The sequence below is a fragment of the Chiloscyllium plagiosum genome, chromosome 10 (genome assembly GCF_004010195.1).
Source record: "Chiloscyllium plagiosum isolate BGI_BamShark_2017 chromosome 10, ASM401019v2, whole genome shotgun sequence".
Classification (NCBI taxonomy): domain Eukaryota; kingdom Metazoa; phylum Chordata; class Chondrichthyes; order Orectolobiformes; family Hemiscylliidae; genus Chiloscyllium; species Chiloscyllium plagiosum.
In genome coordinates, this window is record NC_057719.1 from 75073960 (window position 1) to 75097752 (window position 23793).

Genomic DNA, 23793 nt, shown 5'->3' on the forward strand with positions numbered 1-23793 from the left:
TATCCCTCCAAACCCTTCCTATTCATATACCCATCCAAATACCTTTTAAATGTTGTAATTGTACCAGCCTCCACCACTTCCTCTGGCAACTCATTCCATACACGTACCACCCTCTGCGTGAAAAAGTTGCTCCTTAGGTCTCTTTTATATCTTTCCCCTCTCACCCTAAACCTATGCCGTCTAGTTCTGGACTCACACATTCCAGGGAACAGACTTTGTCTATTTATCCTATCCATGCCCCTCATAATTTTGTGAACCTCTATAAGGTCACCCCTCAGCCTCCAACACTCCAGGGAAAACAGCCCCAGTCTGTTCAGTCTCTCCCTATAGTTCAAATCCTCCAACCCTGGCAACATCCTTGTAAATCTTTTCTGAACCCTTTCAAATTTCACAACATCTTTCCGATAAGAGAAGTTTTTTTTGCTAGATGTGGAAGGTTTGAGAGATCCCGCCTTACATAAAGTGCACAGCCTTCCCAGTTAAAGCTGTGAATGGCTCCTGAGTACTCCTGCCTGCACAATAGGCTGCTTTGTGAGAGCTTGCACACAGCAGGCAGGAATTTTCACAAAGTAAAGATCATGTCTTTTTATTTGTGTATTTTGGGTAAGGAAATGCTTTAAAATCAAAGATTGCTGAAGGGAATGCTGCACTTTTTGAAGGCAGGCTATCAAGCACTCAGAGCAAGCACTGTTTACACTGTTCAGTTGGTGAAGGAAAGTTCAGTTGCAAGTGAACTGGCAGCAGGGAGTGTGTACAAAATGAGATTCGGCTGAAGACAACTAGCTGATTAGTGTATGGAGTGCTGGCCAGTAGTCAATAACAAAGGCCTTCTGCCTGCCAACAGCTATATGATTGGCTCCCCAGTCCTTGAATAGCTTGTGGATAAAAAGGATATAGCCAGAAACGTTTGGACCTCTGATTTGGAATAGTATCCATCAGTCTACTCTCGATCATCAGCCTGGTGATGGAGGTGCCATCAATAATGCTAACAAACACTGTTCTGGTCACCCTGCTATAGGAAGGAGATTATTAACTTGAAGATGGTTCAGACAAGATTTACCAGGATGTTGCTGAGAATGGAGGGTTTGAGTTATAAGGAGAGGCTGGATAGACCGGGACTTTTTTCATTGGAGTTGAGAGGGTGATCTTATAGTGGTGTATAAAATCATGAGGGACATACATAAGATGAATACCAAAGGTCTTTTCCTTAGGATGGGGAAATTCAGAACTAGGAGGCATATTTTTAAGGTAAAAGGAGAAAGATTTAAAAGGGACCTGAGCAGTAACTTTTTCACACAGAGGGCGGTTTATATGTGGAATGGAACTGCCAGAGACAGTGGGAGATGTGGGTAGAGTTACAACATTTAAAAAACATTTGCATAAGGGACCTGAGCAGTAACTTTTTCACACAGAGGGCGGTTTATATGTGGAATGGAACTGCCAGAGACAGTGGGAGATGTGGGTAGAGTTACAACATTTAAAAAACATTTGCATAGGTACGTGAATCGGAAAGGTTTAGGAGGATATGGGCCAAAGACAGTCAAGTGGGGCTAGTTTAATTTGGGAAACTTGGTTGGCACGAATGAGTTGGACCGAAGGATCTATTTCCATGCTGTACGCCTCTGTGGTGTCCCTTTCTCTGTCATGAAAAACACCCACAGCCTGTAGAAAGCTTTGTTTATTTCCCTGCAAGATGTCACTTTTAACCAGTAGCTCAGAGACTTTGCAAGTTGTGAACCAGGAGCTCTGTACCTCCTGTAATCCAGAGGAGATACTTGGAGAAGAAAGATTGTGGAGCTGGACAAGCAAAACAATCATTTCAGCAATTCCTGTCGACAGTGCCCATTGAACTACCTTCCCAGTTTTGCCCTCCATTCGTAACAGCAAACTTTTTTGTGTCTGTATGTAGAGGGGGATTTATACAGTGTTAGACTTTTAGCAGTCATTGATGCTCACCTATAGCTAGAATCTGTTCATTTATAGATTACATAAATAATAAATCATAATTCTTGTTAAGTACAGAAACCTGGTCCATGCTTTCTGTCAGCTTGCATCTAAAAGAGAGGTAACTTGGGGAAAGCTGTGTAGGTTAATAACATCTTTAACATTTGTGACAACTCTGGGAATAGCAGGACTTCATTCCCCCACGAGGCGTGACAGCACACTCATTGCTACAGCAATTGAAAGGAAGGTCTTGCACTTAACATGTAGAGAAGGGAAGATGAGACAAAATTCATGGTATTTATGTCTGTCTAGTTGAGATTTTCAGACAGTGCACAGGTACATTTACAGATGATACCCTTGCTGGTGCTGATTCATACAATAAGACAAAACCCTAGGCCACTTGAGTCTATATTCTGGGCTTTTCCTCTCCTTTTCACGGTATTCTGAAATGGCTCTGCTACAGCTGGAGTCGATGGTATGGACATTCTAGCTCTGGTACCATCTGATTTCCCTGTCCTCGCTGTGCTATGTAGATATGTAAACCACAGTTTAGCTAAAGTTTAGTTGCTCCTGTCATAACTTGCATCAAGTCCTGCTCATCCAATATTCTACACTTGCTTCCAGCCTGCTAAAGCTTCAGATTTCAAATTCTCATCATTGTGTTTGTACCTTCTACCTCTGCCAAGGTATAGCCTTCTGCAGCTTGACCCTCATCCAATTGTGCACAAGTCCTCTCACTTTGCTACCCACCAGTGGCATTCTTGCTTTACCCTCCATCAGGGCCATCAGCCCATCTAATATCTATTCTCCCTTCACTGGATGACAGTTTTTGTCTCTTTACTTCTCCGTGAAGTGGACGGGAATATTTTCTATCTCAGAATCACTTCATCATGAGCTATATATTTTCTGGCCCTCAAATGTCCATTTAAAAGGATAAGTTTAAAACTGGTAAGCTCTCATGAGATGGGCACCACACGCTGATGGAATAAACCCCGAGATCCTTGTGTGAGAGTAGAGGCTGGTGATGAACCACCAGAGTGGTTATTTTCTGGAACAGTTTAAGGAGCTCCTGAGTTCACAGCCCCACCGTCCCTGAGCCAACCTTCCCCACCCTCGTGTGCCAGTCTCGCTGCGAGTGGAACAGTTTGAAATCCACAGTGAGAGTCTTCATCAAGTCTTAAAATTTCTACAGTGTGGAAGCAGGTCATTCAGCCCATCGAGTCCTCAACAACCTCCGAAACAGCATCCTGCCCAGTCCCACCCCGCCATTGTTTCCCTGTAACCCTGCAGTTCCCATGGCTAACCCGCCTAGCCTCCACACCCCTGGACACTATGGGCAAGGTAGCATGGCTTAATCTGCACACCTTTGGGTCTTGTTGCCATTTTACCTGTTCCAACCACTTATGGGATTGCTGGTTTTCCTGGGGATCTCATTAAGTCTACACTTGGTATCCTTGTACACTAATTCTTCAATTTAGGAAACATTTTAGTTGCTAGTTGAACCAACATGTCTCAATTAAAAAAAAGTTTAGCAGTTCCCTTTTAAAACTGTCTCATTAGGTTCAACCAAATGCCTTTAACATCCACAGAAATTAGATTGCACGCAAAGCAGAGCAAGGCTTGCCAATAGAAGGGCAAATGGAAGTCACCCCATGTCTTCCATGGTCAAATTTAATGACTGCATTGGTATAAAAGAAGGAGAGAGAGAGAGTAGATATAAGATCCCAAATGAACTTGCAGTTTGTTCATCATGTTTCCTGGTGTCTCAGCTGTCGAGATAATAGTACAATAGAGTCTGCTTCCAGCAGCTACTGAAACTAAGAGATTTCCACGACACAGTATTAGGTTGAGCTGCTAACGCACTGTAGAAACTTTTCTGGTGGCCTGTATTGTTCATATTATGTCAGTGGACTGTGTGGATGGAAGAGAGATGCTTTTTTGATGTTTAAAGGCCTCTAGTGGAATGTTGGAATTGACATGTCAATAGAAACTGGTGGTTTTGAATGATATTATCTTTATTGCTTATACAAATTCTACATATTGAGGAGAATGGTTAATTGGGTAAAAACTGTCAAGTTTTAATTCTGAGAAAGCAAAGGCCTCAGTCATAGCAACCGCATCCTCAAGTGGAATGGACATGAAAAGGGAAACTGGTTAGCATCGAGGTGACTGAACATAAAGGAGAATATGAAAGCTCTTGTGATGCAGCGGTAGCATCCCTATCACTGAAATGGGAGACCCGGGTTGAAGTCCCATCTACTCCAAAGGTGTATTATAACAAAATGTAGGAACAAATTACTGCAGTTCCTGGAATCTGTACTGAAAACAACAAATGCTGGAGATCACAGCGGGACAGGCAGCATCCATGAAGAGAGAGCAAGCTAATGTTTTGATTCGAGATGTTAGCTTGCTCTGACTCCATGGTTACTGCCTGACTCGCTGTGATCTCCAGCATTTGTTGTCTTCAGTGTGTTATAACAACTTTGAACAGTTTGATGAAAAATACCCAAAGGATAACATGGGCAGCTTGATTGTTTCCTTTTCTGCTTAACAGCTTTACCATACTTTAATTTGGAAGCGCCATGTAAGACCATTAGACATAGGAGCAGAAATTAGGCCATTCAGCCCATTGAGTCTGCTCTACCATTCAATCATGGCTGGTAAGGGCCTGAAGAAGGGCCTGTGCCCGAAACGTCGAATCTCCTGTTCCCTGGATGCTGCCTGACCTGCTGTGCTGTTCCAGCAATAAAGTTTCAACTGATAAGTTTCTCAACCCATTCTCCTGCTTTCTCCCGTAACCCTTGATCCTCTTTACAATCAAGAAACCATCAATCTCCGTCTTAGTTATCCTCAATGACCTGGCCTCCACAGCCTCTGTGGCAGTGAATTCCATAGATTCACCAATCTCTGCCTGAAGAGGTTTCTCCTTATCTCTGTTCTAAAAAGCCTTCCCTTTATTCTAAGGGAACCCAGAGCATCTGAAATCGAGGATGATTTGTTAATGCGGAACAATTCTTTCTTGCTGTGTTTGATGGGAGCAACGATCCAGTTACTCTGCTGTCAACTGAAATCAGTTGTGATACCTATCGGTGTATGAGATCCCTGAGTGCCCAGTATCTAACCCTTGAAGCCAAGGCAACCTGAAGTCACTGTATATGCCTTGTCTATAATTGCAATATAATTTGATATTTAAATCCAAGTTGTTATTGTTTCAATTATGTTAACCTATAGATTTGGAAGGAACTTTCTTAGTGCTAGAATGTAATTGGTGAAGAAACCGTGAATCAAGGAGAGCTGGCAACTGCAGCAGCTTTGAGACATTTGCAAATTAAGGGGAATGTAAATGGAAACTTGGTGTGTTGTTAACAAGGTTCTATACTGCACCTTTACACGTAAAAACAAAACACTCAGATACTCGCAAGATTGTCAGATATTTATCAGATGGAGACACCTTCAATTACCTTACAGTTTCAGCATCCTACACGGATTTTTGATCAAATTATGTAAAATTGTGCCAAAGAGAAGGGTTCTATGAAATGAAGGAAACAGGGTAGAAGCTTAATCAGCCTGACAACAATCAAACCTGTGGATCACAGAATCCTATTCTATAGGTGAGGCCCCATGCAATCAAGTACCCATGAGGCAGCGGAGAGGCCTTGCCCCACCATTAAGGACCCTGATGCCCGAAATCCTGACCAGTCGGAAGCCGCAGTGCCCATTGTCATCATCTTAAAACAGGACCAGTTGCAGCTCCTGGTAATATACCCACCGGAGGCTGAGGATAACCGAGGGAGTGCCTGATCAAATGAGAGGGGAGTGTCGATCACACGAAAGTGGAGGGAAGAGGGATTGGAGGGACCTTGATCCTCCCAAGTCCTACAATTGGGGACCAAGTGCCTGCCAGTAAGGTTCTGAGAGGTCTTTGGTGGCATGGAGAAGCCCCCCCTCCCCTTCAAGATTGCAGCAGACTGGGGGATAGTGCGTATTAATCGGCTCATTAATGAGCCTAATTGACATCACACCACCGGCAGGCAGGAATCCCACATTAGCCCTATCGTCTTGATCACGGTGAGAATTCCCCCACTGCTGGGAGACTGATGACAGTTATCCCCTATGATTAACTGGACACGGCTGCTGTGCTTCCTGCTGTGACGGGCTGGATTAACCTCTGCGTGAGAGAGAAAGAAAGAGCTTTAAAAATGTTACATTACTGCTTCCCGTAAAGATGTTGAATTCAGTAAGGGTGCTTCCATGAAATTCCCTAAGCCAGTGTGCTGTGATGTCTGGTCTGCAGATTAGCAGTGTCTTGTACCTATTGTTCCTCTTTTTTTAAGTTTATCCCTCCCAGTTTGTTCAGAGTGAGTACAAGAGAAGTGAGCTTTGTGAGCGGAATTGTCATTATATGCCCAGGTCAGTTTGTTCAGGTGCACTTTTCAGAATTTCTTTCTCAACATAATACCCGGTCAGATGTGTTTGATGTAGTATTAGTTGATGTTCTCTCCACCAGCTGCATTCGTTCAAGCTAAACATGATAAGAAAGCTCACACATTGTGGAGCGTTCCTCTTGCGTGGCAAAACACAAGAGAGGATTTAGTACAGATGACATGTTTTGAGGAGAAGATCTTGGCAGTAGCCTTTTGTGCTGCACGGTCTTGATACAACATTGGGCTATGTTTGTCTTGCAGTAATGAGCTGATTCTCCTTTGATAATCAGAGACTGAATACATTAGAAATTGCTTCACTTCAGTCCCTCACACAGGTGCTGCCTGGTGCATTTCAATATATTTAACAGGAAACCGATACGTATTTGCTGACATCGTGCTGAAGCAGTATTGATGCTGTACCTACCTACAAATCCAAACTTGTTCTAAGCTCCCAGCTAGAAAACCACCATTCATACAGCAGTCTTTATGAATGTGCACACTTTAACGTTTTTAATAAGGTGTGGTGGGGAGATCCGGGAGTTAGTTGAAAGCACCTTGGCTTCTCAGTGAACAGTACATAATAGCCCTTAATTATCTTTCATTCCTTCCCAACGTATAACTTTCAAGCTTTGTGTTAATTTTTGAAATCTTTCCCTTTTATTTGTCATGCACTCCCTCAAGAATTTAACATCTTCCAACCAAATCCTTTTCAGTGGTTTTTATGTCAGTTCCTGGTGGTTGACTTTGCAATTTTGTAATTAAATTTTCTTGCTGTTCTAAGCTGAAGTTTTCCTCAAAGTGAAATCTTTATCTTAGAGTTTCTATTCCCGAGATTCTCAAATTACACATGCTATTGACCACAACTTGAATAAAGGTTATAGCTGTGTTTCTTTCTGTCTTACTAACTTGATTGAGTTTTTTGAAGAAATGACAAAGATTGAAGAAGGCCGAGCGGTAGACAGTGTCTATATAGACGACAGGATGGCATTTGACAAGGTTCTGCATGGTAGAGTGGATAGTAAGACTAGATCACATGGAATCCAGGCGGAGCCAGCCAATTGGATGCAAAATTGGCTTGAAGGTAGGAGACAGAAGATGATGGTGGAGGCTGTTTTTTGGACTGGAGGCCTATGACCAGTGGTGTGCTGAAAGGATCAATGCTGAATCCACTGCTTTTTGTCATTTATGTAAATGATTTGGATGTGAATGTAGGAGGTATATAGTAAGTTTGCAGATGACACCAGGTTTGATGGTATAGTGGATGGTGAAAAAGGTTACTTCAGACTATAACAGGACCTTGATCAGATGGGCCAATGTGCCGAGGAGTTTAATTTAGATAAATGTAAGGTGTTGCATTTTGGAGAGGCAAATCAGGGCAGGACTTATATACTAAATGGTAAGGTCCTGGGGAGTGTTGCCCAACAATGGAACTTGGAGTGCAGGTTCACAGTTCCTTGAAAGTGGAGACGCAGATAGACAGGGTGGTGAAGAAGGCGTGTGGCATGCTTGTCTTCATTGGTCAGTGCTTAGGAGTTGAGATGTCATGTTGTGGCTGTACAGGACATTGGTTAGGCCACTTGTGGTGCATTCCATTCTGGTGCCCCTGCTATAGGAAAAATGTTGTTAAACTTAAAAGGGTTCAGGAAAGGTTTACAGGGATGTTGCCAGGGAGAGGCTGAACAGGCTGGGTCTATTTGCCGCGGAGGCCGCAGGGTCACCTTATGAAGGCTTATAAAACCATGAGGGGCATGGATAGGGTGAATTGCCAAGCTCTTTTTCCCAGGGTAGGGGAGTCCAAAACTGGACAGCATAGGTTTAAGGTGAGAGAGGAAAGAGTTAAAAGGACCTAAGGGGCAACTTTTCCACACAGAAGGTGGTGCATGTATGGAACAAACTGCCAGAGGAAGTGGTGGAAGCTGGTACAATTACAACATTTTAAAGGCATCTGAATGGGTGTATGAATAGGAAGGGTGTAGAGGCTGATTGCTGGCAAATGGGACTAGATCAGTTTAGGATAGCTGATTGGACCAAAGGGTCTGGTTCTGTGGTATACAACTCTATGACTCCCAATCCAGAAATGTCAGCATGAAATCTAGACTGATAAGCTCTGTGTATTACTGATGGAGTGTGATACTCCTGGAAAGTTGTCTTTGCATTAAGACAAGCTGAGTTGCCATCTGCCCTGTCAGAGACATCTAAAAAGGCGAGGAAGGAGGGATGAAGCAGAACCTCTGTCTTATGTACTGGCTACGGTTTGATCCTCAACCAAAGTCACTACAAAAAAAAACCTAAGCATTAATTTCATTGCTACTTCTATGGCCTTGCTGTGCGTAAATTGGCCACATTTGATTAAAACATTACAGTAGTCCCTGCACTTAAGTAGTTAATTGGAAATGCAGTATTGTGAAGCAATGAAAGTACACTTGCAGAACCTGCTGGATGAAGCTGCTGAAAATGTATTTCATTGTGCAGAGAAACCTTGATTGATTAATTTGATTTATTTTTGTCACGTACCGAGATACAGTGAAAAGTGTTGTTTCATGTGCACTACAGGCAGGTACCATACAGGGTGGCAGAACCAAGTGCAGAATACAGTGTTACAGCCGCAGAGAAGGTGCAGAGAGAGACAGATCAGAATTAACATTTGAGAGGTCCATTCAGAGTCTGATAACAGCGAGGAAGAAACTGTTCTTGAATCTCATTGTACCTGTATTCAAACTTTTATATCTTCTGCCTGGAAGAATGTATAACCGGGATGGGAGGGGTCTTTGATTATCTTGGTTGCTTTCCCAAGGCAGCGGGAAGTGAAAAGTGTATCACCTGAAGTTGTTTTAAACATGATTTTGGATGGTTCAAACCAATAGCTTAATTCAGGATGGTGGAGATACACAGTGGAACAGTCCCACAGTGACACAGAATAATAACATATTTCTTTAGAAAGAGATTCATTGAGTATGAAAGGCATTATCATGGGAAGCAGTACTTTGACAACATTTAAGGTAAAATAAGAATAAGCAGGGACAATATTAGCTAAATGTAATAAATTTTAAATGGAGTGTCGGAATAAAGAGACCTCGGAGTCAGTACATTCAAATCTTTGACAGTGGCAGGGCAACTTAACAGAGAAAGCTGTTAAAGGGCATATCGGATTTTTAGCTTTATAAAGACTGGACAGAATACAAATGCAAGGGACTTATACTAACCCTCTATATGTCACTTTTATAAGTTTATATGTTAGGTTCCACTTGGAGTTTTGTGCGCAATTTTCAATACCAATAAAGAACTAATATGTTGGTTCTGTACCAGCGTTGTTCTTTCAAACTTCAAGCCCATGCCATTGCTGGGTTTATGGCTGTTTGGAACACTCTTCCAGCTCTGATGAACATTACTCTGTGCAGCGGAAAGGAAAGAGGAAAGTCAGGTGCTCGGTATTTGACACCTTGTATCCAGGCAGGTTTTGATCTAGGATCCTGCTTTAAGGAAACCTGTGCACGAGTTTAACGGCAAAAATGCAGTCAGATGTTCAAAACTTCAATAGAAGAACAGATTTAATGCACAATGTAATCCATCGCAGAGGAATTATTCCATGCAGAGAGCCTTCTGGAAGTTCGACAGACTGTGGAGCAATTTGTCCTGTTTTCTCAGCTGAAGAAAGGTACATAACAGCAGGAGGCAACTTTAGGAGCTGAAAAAGGAAAAATATTGGATGAGCAAGTGGAATTGCAGTCGCCAGTATCTTACATTGGAACGTATTGGAAAAAGCACCATCACTATCCATCCTGCTGATTAGGCTGAATGGGTTCTGTCAGACATTCGCCTTTTAGTCACTTTAATCTTTTCTAAATTGAAAACGTTCAACTAATCTCAGGAAATCGCCTCACTGGAGATTAGCATGACATCCTGTATCTATAGTGGAGATCCTGGATCTTAATTTCTCCTCTTCCTGATCCCAACTCCCCCACTCTCCTCGAACTACCCTTACAATCCTTGCAATGCAAAATCATGCAACCATTAAATAATCATCCCCCGAGGTCTCAGTTAATGGTACCAGATGGTTGCACGTATTTCCACGTATATCCACATGTTCTATAATGCTTTGTGAAATCTGTACAACATCTGCCATGGAGGGAGGGGCAAGACCAAAAGAATTACTCAAAATGGAAGTGGAGGCTGGCGATTAGACAGTTACCTGATGCGGTGCAGTTTTCAGTGCTGGAAAAGTTCCAAAGGAAAATGCTTTGAGTTTCTGAGGGGATTTGGTTAGCAGATGACCTAATGAGGTTAGACAAAAATAAAGGCTTTCATTTCTGTAGGGCTTTTCGAAATATCATGATGCGATAGAGTTAGGGTTCATGGATGATGAATTACAGGTTGCCCCTCCCTAGTCTGGCAACCTCTCTGATCCGACAATCTCTGTGTCAGTTTTGCTTGTAGTGGCAAGTGCGGTGATTTTTAATTCATATTACTTTCTGTCATACTCTTTCCAGTTTGAGTATCCTCTGTGCGGTGATGGCCAAGTGGTATTTTCACTACATTGTTAATCATCATGATGCGATAGAGCTAGGGTTCATGGATGATGAATTACAGGTTGCCCCTCCCTAGTCTGGCAACCTCTCTGATTCGACAATCTCTGTGTCAGTTTTGCCTGTAGTGGCAAGTGCGGTGATTTTTAATTCATATTACTTTCTGTCATACTCTTTCCAGTTTGAGTATCCTCTGTGCGGTGATGGCCAAGTGGTATTTTCACTACATTGTTAATCCAGAGGTCCAGGTAATGTTGTGGAGACCTGGAATCTGACAAAAGCAGATGGTGGAATTTGAACTCAATAAAAATCTGGAATTAAGAGACAGCAATGTGGTTGACTCTTAACTGCTTTCTGGTCAATAAATGCTGGCCTCACCATTGATGCCTCATCCTGTGAATGAATAAAACCAAATCCTGAATGTGGTGTCTAATTCAAAATTATTTATCCACTACTCGTGTGATTTTTGTGCTGTAATGCGTGTTTCGTTAATGTGAATTTGCTGTAACATGATTGACAAACTGGGGACACTGTTTCTAAAGCGCAGACTCTTAAAACATGTTGGTTGTAATGCGATTACATCGCTGTTACTAAAGCACGATTTTTCTACAACGCGGGTTTGCTCAAGAACACAACCATCACGTGGTAGAGGAACTACCTATAAGTCAAGGTGAGGTCTTTACTTGAAACTGTTTGTGCACTGAATATACTGGCTACTTTCTATGGTGTGATGGTTTTATCAGATGTTCAAAGTTTGTGCGAAGATTTGTAGCTCGGGTGCTCGTTGTTGTGGTTCTGTTCGCCGAGCTGGAAGTTTTTGTTGCAAACGTTTCGTCCCCTGGCTCGGCGACATCATCAGTGCTTGGGAGCCTCCTGCGAAGCGCTTCTTTGATGTTTCCTCCGGTGTTTATAGTGGTCTGTCCCTGCCGCTTCCGGTTGTCAGTTTCAGCTGTCCGCTGTAGTGGTTGGTATATTGGGTCCAGGTCGATGTGTTTGTTGATGGAGTTTGTGGATGAATGCCATGCCTCTAGGAATTCCCTGGCTGTTCTCTGGGGAGAAAGTGAGGTCTGCAGATGCTGGAGATCAAAGTTGAAACTTTATTGCTGGAACAGCACAGCAGGTCAGGTGTTGTTTCCTCCGGTGTTTATAGTGGTCTGTCCCTGCCGCTTCCGGTTGTCAGTTTCAGCTGTCCGCTGTAGTGGTTGGTATATTGGGTCCAGGTCGACGTCTTCTTTTTGCAGTTGTGTACTGCAGTGTGTTGTGGCCCTTTTGAATAGTGTCCTGATGCAGCTTCGTTTGTGTGTGTTGGGGTGGTTACTTTCATAGTTTAGGACTTGGTCTGTGTGTGTGGCTTTCCTGTATACTCTTGTAGTGAATTCTCCGTTCGGTGTTCTCTGTACCATCACGTCTAGGAATGTGAGTTGGCTATCCTTTTATTCTTCTCTCATGAATCGGATTCCTGTGAGTGTGGCGTTGATGATCCGGTGTGTTTTTTCTATTTCCGTGTTTTTAATGGTTTTATCAGAATTTCAGCCACTGACCGTGCAATTGTTTTGACTCTGACATGTGAACCCCTTGTTGTCCGGCAAGCGCTCTACAATTTGTATTTAAGAAATGAGGTCATTGTTGCAAACTAGCAATCAAGTTGCACATAGCAAAGCCCTAGAAATCACTGCTAATGTGCAGATACTGTGTTTGTAGTGCTATTGGTTGAAAGATAACAATTGGTGAAGAGACCAGAGAGATCCACCCTGGTCTTATTCAGAATTGTGGCACAGGATCTTATGTATTCATCTGCTTTTACAATTGAAATAGCCAACAGTGAAGGATGGAACTGGATCCAATCTTTATAAACCTACAAGCTTCAACTTAGTGACAGATGATACATTATCGTAATCTGGCAGTCACAGGTTTTAGCTTATTTTTTAAAATTTGTTGCCCATGCCCAGTCGCCATTGAGGTGAGTCTCCAGGCCATGGGTTTTCACAGCAACCAGTTTCATGGTTACTATTACTGATGACCATCTTTCAATTCCATAATAAAACAAAGAACTGCAGATGCTGAAACAAAAACAGACATTGCTGAGACCTTCAATGGGTCTGGTAGCATCTGTGGAGGGAAAGCGGAGTTAATGTTTCAAGTCTAGTGGCTCTTCTTCAGAACACCTTTCAATTCCAGCTAAATTAACTGAATTTTGTTTCTGGGTAAAAACAAGGACTGCAGATGCTGGAAACCAGAGTCTAGATTAGAGTGGTGCTGGAAAAGCACAGCAGGTCAGGCAGCATCCAAGGAGCAGGAGCAAGAAAAGCCCTTCATCAGGAATAGACTTTTGTTTCCACCCTTCCTCAGGGGTGGAACATCTCAGGATTTGAACACCCTTCCTCAGCGCATTAGACTCAGGGGTCTGAATTATGAGTTGAGAGTGCGGTGCTGGAAAAGCACAGCAGGTCAAATAGCCTGATCTTCTGCACTGTTCCAGCACCACACGCTTGACTCTAAACTCCAGCATCTGCAGTGCTCATTTTCACCTGGTCTGGATTATGAGAATAGTGCCATTCCTGCTGTGCCACTATCTGCCTCCACTCAGGTGTGGGCGGTGTTAACTTTTCCACAGCCTCTGCAGTGCCTTTACACCAATCCTAAAGTGCAGCATATAGAACTGGACACAGCACTCCAAGTGAGGCCAAACTAGGGTCTTCTATCCAGCTGCTCAGAGTCAGTCTCCTGAACTGAGGAGATTCTGAATCCCCTGCTTGGATAAATCTTTTTCCTTTCTCTATCCCCGCAGTAGTTCACTACTGCACAACAGCAAGACTTATTTTTCCCCACAGCATCCGTATTGCGTGTAAGTGCAGGGACGCATTGAAGACACCATTTGTGCAAATAATTTTATTTAATACTTGCACCAGCAGGAAAAACACCCATGTGGCCAGGGAACCAGTGACAAGCAAAGCCCAATAAGGATTATGCTTAGGTGAAAAAGTTGAAAGGAGAAAGAAAGAGGGAGCTGACCACCATCCAATCAGGCAAGGGGAAGAGATGGAGACTCCTGTATGGTAACTTCAGCCAATGCAGGAATTGAACCAATATTGTTAACAGCACATTGTATTACAAGCCAGCTTTCTAGCCAACTGAGCTAAACATTACAGTGTCAGCCTTGAACATGATTACTATTTATGTAATTACTAACTGGACAGCTTCCGAAAGGGAACCCCACAGCCGACAGGGATAGAGAAGCCGGATCAATCTCCCAGCAGTCAGGCAGCTGATTGGCTGTTAGCAGGCTTTCTGCTGGAACTAAGACCCCAGATTAAGAGGACCCCTGCTGCTGGATTCGGCAGCCAATGAAAGGCCAAGTTCCAGAACTTGGCGTTGCTAGGGCAGAGACCGTGACTACCTTCCCCCAGTCTCCCACATGAATGATCACCGGTGGGAAGTGGGGGAATTTGTTTTGGGGGTGGGGTATCTGATGTTGGGGATTCCACAAGCAAGGAGGGACGGAGGGTTGGAAGCCCAGGGTGGGGATTTCTGTCAATGTCAAGACCCCCGTGTTCCACCCCTCCCCCGTACTTCAAGTCCACGTCTTTGGCCTTGCACAGATGAGTGCAGATCAAGGCAGAGTCACCCTCAGCCACCCACCCATTCCCAACCTGATAGATGGCTGGCATTTGGTTTGCCCTTGGGCCAGACCGACACTTTCACAGTTACAACAGTTGCAGAGAGGAGGAAGTCCTTAGGTGTCATTATTTGGTGGTGGAGTGGGAATGTCAAAGTCAGGCCTTGCCACCCAGTGTGTAATTCCTGTGGCAGCCAAAAGGTGGCAGGTATTTCCTAACGTCAGCTCGCCTGATTATCTTCCGCTCTTTCCAGGTTCCCTCCTAATATTGGAGGGAAGGTTTTTGCCAGGGGTTAACTCCTTCTCAGTTTGAACTCAAACCTGTCGGCCCCTACTCCATCGTATTGTTCCAGATTAACCCAATTTCATGTCAAGGTGCCCTCTGAGACTTTGCTTTCAAAGACAACATAACCTGAGCCGATCCACTCAGTTCCCATATCCCATCCTGCTTACAGTGGCACTCCTCTGTATTCCTTCTGGGAATATGGCAGTCCTATTATGTTATGGGAGCCAGGGAATGAGCAAACCCAATAAAAATGTGGCTCAAGCCACTTATTCGGCAGGTCCTGTGTGACCAGGGCAGTGAGAATGTAAGAACTAGGAACAGGAGTAGGCCATCCCTTGAGTCTGCTCCGCCATTCAGTAAGATCATGGCTGATCTTTCTCGTGGACGCAGCTCCACTTACCCGCCCTCTCACCATAACTGAGTATGTGGTTTCAGACAGCTCTAGACAATATTATAGTGCTTGTCCATTTCCAGTCAGCTGTTCTCAGGTTTGATTTTTTTTTGTTCAACTGGATGAAATTTCCTCTCATACCTTCCAAAGTAATGAAGGGTGTTTTAAACTGAAACAATAATCTCATGGATTCTACCAGAATGGAACAGGTACAGACTTGAGTTGAAAAGACATGAAGCTTTGGAGAAGGTGCTGAGATTGGATGATCCACTGGTTATAGGGAGGCGGCTGGGATTAAAAATACTTCTGGAAAGCAGCGAGTCTGCTTTGTGCCCGACTTACTGTCACATTGTATTTTGCGGATTCTGAAGCCTTGTGAATAAAATGCACACACAGCATTTTGAATTGTAATCTAATACTATTAATGTGCAAGATTGAAGGTGTGTGTTTTTGTATGGCTGCCTTTGTTCTGTGTGCTTACTCCTTTTCACCTGCTAAAGCCTCTCCTTCTACATTACACTCGCCAAGATATTACCATTCCACCATTTCTTTTCTCTTACGAAAGGAAACCCTTTGAGCAAAGAGTCAAAATTGGCCTTTGGCCAGATGAAAAAGAGCTCTCTTGCCAAACTAACAATGTCATTGATTGACTATTATTGCTGAAAAAGTCAGCAGATATCATAGGTACTCTTTTTGCTATGCTTCGGGCTCTTTAAGCAATTACAAGTGGGCAGTGTGCCTGTAGGAATTAATTTGATTGTTGCTATCAAAATCAGGAATATATTTGCATACACCTGCTCATAGGTGTAAGTGGACTACATACAGGCTTTGCTAAATTTTAGCAAGTTATGTAGTGTTGACATTCAGACTACAATGGCTCCTGTACTTGCTGTTATGAGAACAGTATTATATCCCTTGCCAACTTATGTCTGACAATGATGGTGATGGTGCCATCAAGAAGCTCAGTGACGTAAGTAAAGTGATGTTGACTAAATATTCGTGTGTGACAGCATGACTGGTGAAATAAAATCAAAGATTGATTCATTGAGGAATATAAGCGAAGGGCTACAGTGCACAATACCAGCATTATTGTAATGTGTAGGAGGGAATGGTGAAATCAGATAGTCTTGGTTAGGGTGATGTCAGGCTGAGGTTACAAATGTCTGCTAACTGCAGGAAGACTGAGGTGGGGAATTCCTCAGTCGTGAGATCGTGAAAAACTAATTTGGGTGACTTGAGAGAAGAGGAAAGGAACAAATTTCCCTGTGGTCTGTGTAACCCCACCTTCAGGCCTCAATGCTGGTCAAAAGTCCAAACTTCTGAGAAAGTCTTGCTTATTGTGACCTGGCCTGGAGTTGTCCAATTAACGGCCAGAGGGCAGACTTGCTGTCCAATGAAGCAAGGCTGGTCTGTTTACTGGGTGTCCATTAAATTTAGAAGGTCTGACTGGATACGGATGAGAACCAAGATTCAGAATTCCACGTACATAAAAGGGGTGATTGAATCCAGGATGACAAGTGTGGAGCTCTGTTGTCTCTCAACGTCAAAGGGTTAGAACAAAGTACAGTACAGCACAGGAACAGGCCCTTTAGCCCTGCGTACTTCCAAACACAGTTTGCCATTCCATACGAAAACTGTCTTAGCTTACAGGATCCGTATCCCTCTATTCCCTTCCTATTTGTGTTAATACGTAGCGGCACCATTGGCCCCGCCCACTACCTTTATGGTTGTGTTATACAGACTGAACTGGGGGAGAACTGCTTAGGACCTTGAAGGAAAGACACGTATCTCTTGGTTCTACTCAAAGTCTCTGTCATGATGTCTATCATTATCAATGGAACCTGTAGCTTGTTTCTAACAGGCAATAAACTGTTTCTCGTTAATTCCAAGAGCTTCTTCTGGTTAGGCCAGGAAGTGGTTTTGCTCAAAACCAAACAGGCTCTGTGCATCACTACACTTTTAAGAGGTTGGTAGCGGCAAACATGTGGTGAGGGGCACCCTTGGTTCGGCTGTTCTTACAACATGTACCACCTTGGCAGGTAAAGGAGTTTATTTATGAAGCAATAGAATTTGAGACGCGGATTGGTGTAGCTTCTGATTAATTTGTCCCTGTCGACGATGTGATTTGTCCCGGAATGGGATGGTCCAGGTGAGAGTGGAGTAGGGTTCGTGCCACCTTGAAGCTGTCACCTCACCTGCAGATTATTAACCCGCAGAAATTCCGACAGAAAGGAAATGATCTCAAATAAATCACTGTTCTCCACACTCGGGAAATGACATGAAATGCTGCTCTTCAGGCACACCAGCTACCCACTGCTAGTTATGACTGTTAACCTTTAACCTTTTGCAGGTTGCCCCGGGGCAAAAAAGTTGGAGTTCATCACCAGTGTTTTGGATGCTCTCACCACGGACATGGTGCAAGTCTGGAAAGCAGCGAGTCTGCTTTGTGCCCGACTTACTGTCACATTGTATTTGCAGGTTGCCCCGGGGCAAAAAAGTTGGAGTTCATCACCAGTGTTTTGGATGCTCTCACCACGGACATGGTGCAAGCTATTAACTCACCAGCGCCTGCAGCGGGAGGAAGGTATGTGTCTCCTTATTGCCTGCGTGACAGAGTTCGGATGGCGCTGACCTCAGGACGTCTCTATTGAGAACAGCAATTGTGACGAACGTTCACATCTTAAACTCACCATTCAGCCAGTTCAAAGTTACGAATAGGCATGCTCTAATTAAATTGTCGTTGCACACCACTACATAATCTATGTATTTCAGACGTGTATAGTTAAATTATGCTTTACCACAGAAAAGAAAAGTTTTGCAACAACCAAATGCAATGTAAATTTATGTTGGCATTGTACCTAAACAGGTAGAATAGAGGAAGTCAGTTGTAAACGTCTGTGTATGTCCAACAGCGAGCAGGTTTGTCATCCAGCTGGGGTAATGTCCTGACCTGTAAGACATAAAGATGGGGAAGCACAACATTAATGTGTTTATCTCATCACTTCCTGTCGCACAGCATTCCAGCAAATTAAAATGCCTTTAGTTTTTGTGCGGAAGGGTTAAAATATGTCAGCGAAGGCTTGGAACGCTGAATGGCCTGTTCCTGCGCTGTTCTTTGTTCTTCGGTGGTTGAGTATGAGAGACTGCAAGTAATTCAGAATGTTGGAGGTAAAATTCATTCCGGCAGTTTCATGTGACTTTCAAGTTCCTGTCCCATTTTCAAAAGAAAACTGGGTGGAATGCAAAAGGGATTCCCATTCACCTGGGCTTGTTTATCACCACTGCCCAAGGACCAAGGACATATTCTGGCGCCATGGGAACTAGAGTTGACCATTTGTTACATCCTCTGGACATTCCTGATTTCTTTAAGTTTGTTTTGTCTCATTCCTGTATATTCTTTAAACCCAGCTTCCAGTGTCCTTTTGCTCTTCCTTAATGCTCTTGCTCCTGAAGCATCTACCGCCAATGCAGACACCTCATTGGTGAGTTTAGTGGTGGAGCAGGGCATTTAATTGGGCAGAGAAGGTTGGCAAGTGGGGCCCTGGCATCTTACCACCCCTACCTCACGATGAACCTGGGGACGGAACGGTTCATGGATGGCTTTCCCATCCTTCTGCAAATTGAGGCTCTCAACTTAAAGATCTCAAGTATGAATGGTGGTGGGTAAGGGGCTGACCAGGTAGGGAACATGATGTGTTTGCTTGAGACTCCCAGGAAATGTTTTCTCATTCAAGGTCCCAGACCAAGGGACTTGACACGAAGAAGGAAGAAGCCAGCTGAGGGTCACCTCCCTGCTGTTGGTGCTGATCTGCTCATTCCTTTTTCCCCACTGCCCTCAACCCAACATTACTCTCCCATGTCCTGAGACACCCTTCAGTGCATGTCCTCAGATGAATGTCATACCAACAGCAGTCTCTAGCTGGTGCTGCTGAGTACAGAAGAGCTACCAATCTCTGATTGGCTGGCAGGTAGTACTTCCTCCCTGGTGTCTTCGGTCTGAATGAAGGACCCCTGCTGTCCTGTTGGCTGCCTGAATGGTGAGGGGACTTCTCAAAAAGAGTCAGCCCTGACTCTTTTTTGACCCACAAGATTCTGTGCATTGAATCCAACATCTCCGTCATGTAATTCAGAAGTGTCGACATATCTGACATATAATTCAGAAGTGTCGACATATCTGACATATAATCACGTTATAGACAACACATGTTTTAAACGTTTGTGCTTTAGAAACAGCGTCCCCTATTTCTCAATCGCATTACAGCCAATTCGTGTTGACGAAACGCGTGTTACGGCGGAACGATCGATATTGTAACTGAACTAAATTTGGGGTTTCTGAAGATTAACTCACACAGGATGTTTTGCAGCACCATTTGTTCTGATTCTAGTTTGTCACACTTTTGATATGTGCAAATTCTCACTTTCAGTTGGAAAGTCATACAAATGTGTGAAAAATAAAAGACCTTGAAAGAACTTCTGGTCTAACCAGCTAGTCCCTCACAATTGTGAGACTCAATGTATCACTGGATGTGTAATGAGGCAGACTGGAATAGGGAGCTTAAGGTGAAGGAAACCTTAGGGGGCAGTGACCATAATATGATATAACTCACCCTGCAGTTTGAGAGGGATAAGCTGCAATCAGATGTAACAGTGGTACAGTTGAAGAAAGGTGATTATAAAGACATGTAGACAAGGTCTTTTCCCTGGGGTGGGGGGAGTCCAGAACTATAGGGCATAGGTTTAGGGTGAGAGGGGAAAAATATAAAAGAGACCTGAGGGGCAACTCTTTCACGCAGAGTGTGGTGCATGTATGGAATGAGCTGCTAGAGGAAGTGGTAGAGACTCGTACAATTGCAACATTTAAAAGGCATCTGGATGGGTTTGTGAACAGGAAGGGTTTGGAGGGATATGGGCTGGGTGCTGGCAGGTGGGACTAGATTGTTTTGGGAAACCTGGTCGGCATGGTCGGGTTGAACCGAAGAGTCTGTTTCTATGCTGTACATCTCTATGACTCCATGACTGTATGTGATATCCCGTGGTGTTAGAAAGGTTTAGAGGGATATGGGTCAAATGCAGCCATATGGGACTAGTTTGGGAAACTTAGTCAGTATGGATGAGTTGGACTGAAGGGTCTGTTTCTGTGCTGTATGACTCTATGACTATATTAATCTAAAAACACAGATCCAGGTTCAAATCCTGGCATTGTAAAATTCAATTTTAAAAATCTGAGATTAAGAATCTAATGATAACCTTGAAACCGTTGCCAATTGTCAGAAAAACCCGTTAAGGTTCAGTAATGTTTTTCAGGAAAATAAATCTGCCATCCTTACTTGGCCTACATATGAATCCAGAACCCCAGCAATGTGGTTGACTCTCAACTGCCATATGGGCAATTAGGGATGGGCAATCAAAACTCAAATTGTATCTCACTCTGCTCTTGAAGATCCTCCTAAAAATCCATCTCTTTGCTGGAGTTTTTTTGGCTACCTTTCTAATAACCTTTTCTTTGACTCATCATCCATATTTCTCTGACGTAGCTGTCAGAGAATATTACCATCGGAAAAGGCTGCTTAATGGACACCGCCTGATAATCTACATCCCAGGGTACTTGGTGTTGTCTTTGGAAATAATGAGTGCATTGGTGGTCATCTTTCAGGATTGTGTAGACTCTGGAACTGTTCCTATGGATTGGAGAGTAGCCAGTGTAACCTCTCTGTTTAAAACAAGAGTCAGAGAGAAATCAGGAATTACAGACAGGTTAAGTCTAGCATCAGTAATGTGGATAATGCTAGAGTCCATTGTAAAAGATTTAATAGCAGAGCACTTGGAAAACAGTGACAGAATCGGACATGGTCAGCGTGGATTTGTGAGAGGGAAATTATGCTTGACAAATCTACTGGAAGTTTTAAGGATTTAACTCGTACAGTTTATAAGGGTGAGCCAGTGGATGTTTTTTATTTGGACTTTCGATAAGGCCCCACATAAGAGATTACCCTGTAAAATTCAAGTGCATGGGATTGGTGGTAGCGTACTGACATAGATAGAGAACTGATTGACAGGCAGGAAACAATGAGAAGTGATGAATGGGTATTTTTCCAGGTACATGAGAGTCAGTGCTTGGACTCCAGCTACCAAATATGAACGATTTAGATGAGAGAGTGAAATGTAATATCTTCAACTTTGCAGACAGCACAGAGCTGGGTGGGATGGTGAATTGCGAGGAGGATGCAGAGATGCTTCAGTGTGATTCGGACACGTTGATTGAGTGGGCAGACATAGTGTAATGTGGGTAAGTGCAAGGCTATTTCACTTCAGTAGCAAAAACAGGAAGGCGGTTTATCTGAATGGCAATAGAGTGGGAAAGAGGGACGTGCATTGAGACCTGGGTGTCCTTGTATAACAGTCACTGAAAGCAAACATGCAGGTGTAGCAGGTGGTGTTGCAGGTGTAGCACAGGGAGAGCAAAAGAAAGAGAAAGAGTTCCAGCTGTGTACGAATCAATTTATCTTCTGTCCTTGTTTTATGAAGCAAACTATTGAAAAGTGGTTCACTTGTGTTTTCCTGAGACCAGTTCTGCTGTCCTTGCTGAGTATTCCACAGGCAATCTTTCATTTTCCAATGTGTGAACTTAGCATGGAAATGTGAATTAAACAAGAGGTGCAGATTTCTTGACATTGACTGAGTTTTCTAATTGTGCAGTATTTAGATGAAATAAGTGCAGACAAGTCTGTATATTCTCACACTGGTTTCACAAAACTTAGCTCAATCTGTGGTCAGGTGAGAATGGTCAGTGTTTGTCCATTTTAATGAAGGTCTTGGATAAATGTTTAGTATTGAAAGTTCATGTTTTCCACGATCATAACAAATATGAAATCCGCATATTCATACTTTTCAGTCTAATTCCCTTCTGAATGCTTCAGTTGACCATTCCTGTACTGTACTCTCAGTCACTGCATTTCTAGACCTTAACCATCATTCTGAGGAAATAAAATCCTCCTATAGCCTTTGCTACATTTATTCATTATTTTATATCTGTACATTCTCACTTTCAAGTGGAAACACTATCTCGCTTTCTGCTCTGTCCTGGCCCCTCAAGACTATGAATATTGTTGTCACATAGAACCCCTACAGAGTGGAAGCAGGCCATTTGGCCCATCAAGCCCACAGCAACCCTCCGAAGAAGAGCATTCCACTCAATCCCTGTAACTCTGCATAGCCCATAGCTAACTGAGGGCTATTTTCCCTGGAGCGCCAGAGGCTAAGGGGTGACCTTATAGAGGTTTATAAAATCATGAGGGGTATTAATAGTATAAATAGACAACGTCTTTTTCCTGATGTGGGGGAGTCCAGAACTAGAGGGCACAGATTTAAGGTGAGTGGAGGGAAGATATAAAACGTACTTAAGGGGCAACGTTTTCATTCAGAGGGTGGTGTGTGTATGGAATGAGCTGCTAGATGAAGTGGTGGAGGCTGGTACAATTGCAGCATTTAAAAGGCATCTTGATGGGTATATGAATAGGAAAGGTTTAGAGGGATATGGGCCAAGTGCTGGCAAATAGGACTAGATGAGGTTGGGATATCTGGTCAGCATGGCTGAGTTGGACTGAAGGGTCTGTCTCCATGCTGTACATCTCTATGACTCTATAACCGACCTAACCTACACCTCTCTGAGCACTATGGGCAATTTAGCATGGCCAATCCACCTAGTCTTCACTTCTTTGGACTGTGGGAGGAAACCAGAGCACCCAGAGGAAACCCACGTGGGCACAGAGAGAATGTGCAAACTCCACACAGACAGTCACCAAGGCTGGAATCAAACCTGGATCCCTGGCGTTGTGAGGCAGCTGTGCTAACCACTGATCTGCTGCACTGCTCATCTCCTCCCATCCTTCTGTCCTCCAAGAAATACAGTCCTGACTTCTCCAAATCCATCTTCACAACTTCGAATCATTCTCATGAGTCACGTGACAGGCTTTTTCTTCAGTTTTCTCAGTGTGAGAGACAGTCTCATTCACCGAGGTGTACTCTGTACATCTTTGGACAGGCTTGAGGCTGAGAAATAATTACAAATTGTTCCAGCAAAGGAAGGATTCAGCACAAAATTGAAACGTTTATTGCGAAGAAGCTTTGCAAAGGAAATGATATGGGGCATCTGTCAACAGTCTGTGTGGAGTTTGCACATTCTCCCCGTGTCTGTGAGGGTTCCCTTCTAGTGCTCTGGTCTCCTCCCACAATCCAAAGATATGCAGGTTAGGTGCATTGGCTGTGCTAAATTACCCATAGTGTTGAGGGATGTGCAGGCTAGTTGGGTTAGCCATGGGAAATGCAAGGCAACAGGGATAAGGTGGGTATGAGTGGGATGCTGCTTGGAGGGTCAGTGTGGACTTGATGGGTCTAAAGGCCCTTTCCCATGTAGTAGGGATTCTGTGATTCTATGATATGACTCTATCTGAAATCAGACAATACAAGGAAGCAAACAATGTTGATAGCTGTTGGTTACGTATGAATAATGTTGTAGTTGGTTATCATCATAGTATGGTGCACCAGTGAAGTCAGGCCACCCTCTGACCTGAATCGGCAGCCATTGCTGTTTATCTGCTCGGTAAAGAGAG

The 23793-nt window shown here is 43.5% G+C and overlaps 1 protein-coding gene across 6 annotated transcripts in view; it reads left to right on the top strand.

Moving 5' to 3' along the window:
* The window catches only part of smoc1 (SPARC related modular calcium binding 1), a 247025-nt gene that overhangs the window by 173009 nt on the left and 50223 nt on the right, over positions 1-23793 (top strand). For all 6 annotated transcript variants that reach the window (XM_043698112.1, XM_043698113.1, XM_043698114.1 and 3 more), the window contains 2 exons: positions 17535-17596; positions 17725-17768. In XM_043698112.1, coding sequence (XP_043554047.1) covers positions 17535-17596; positions 17725-17768 — 106 coding nt within the window. The remainder of the gene's footprint in view (positions 1-17534; positions 17597-17724; positions 17769-23793) is intronic.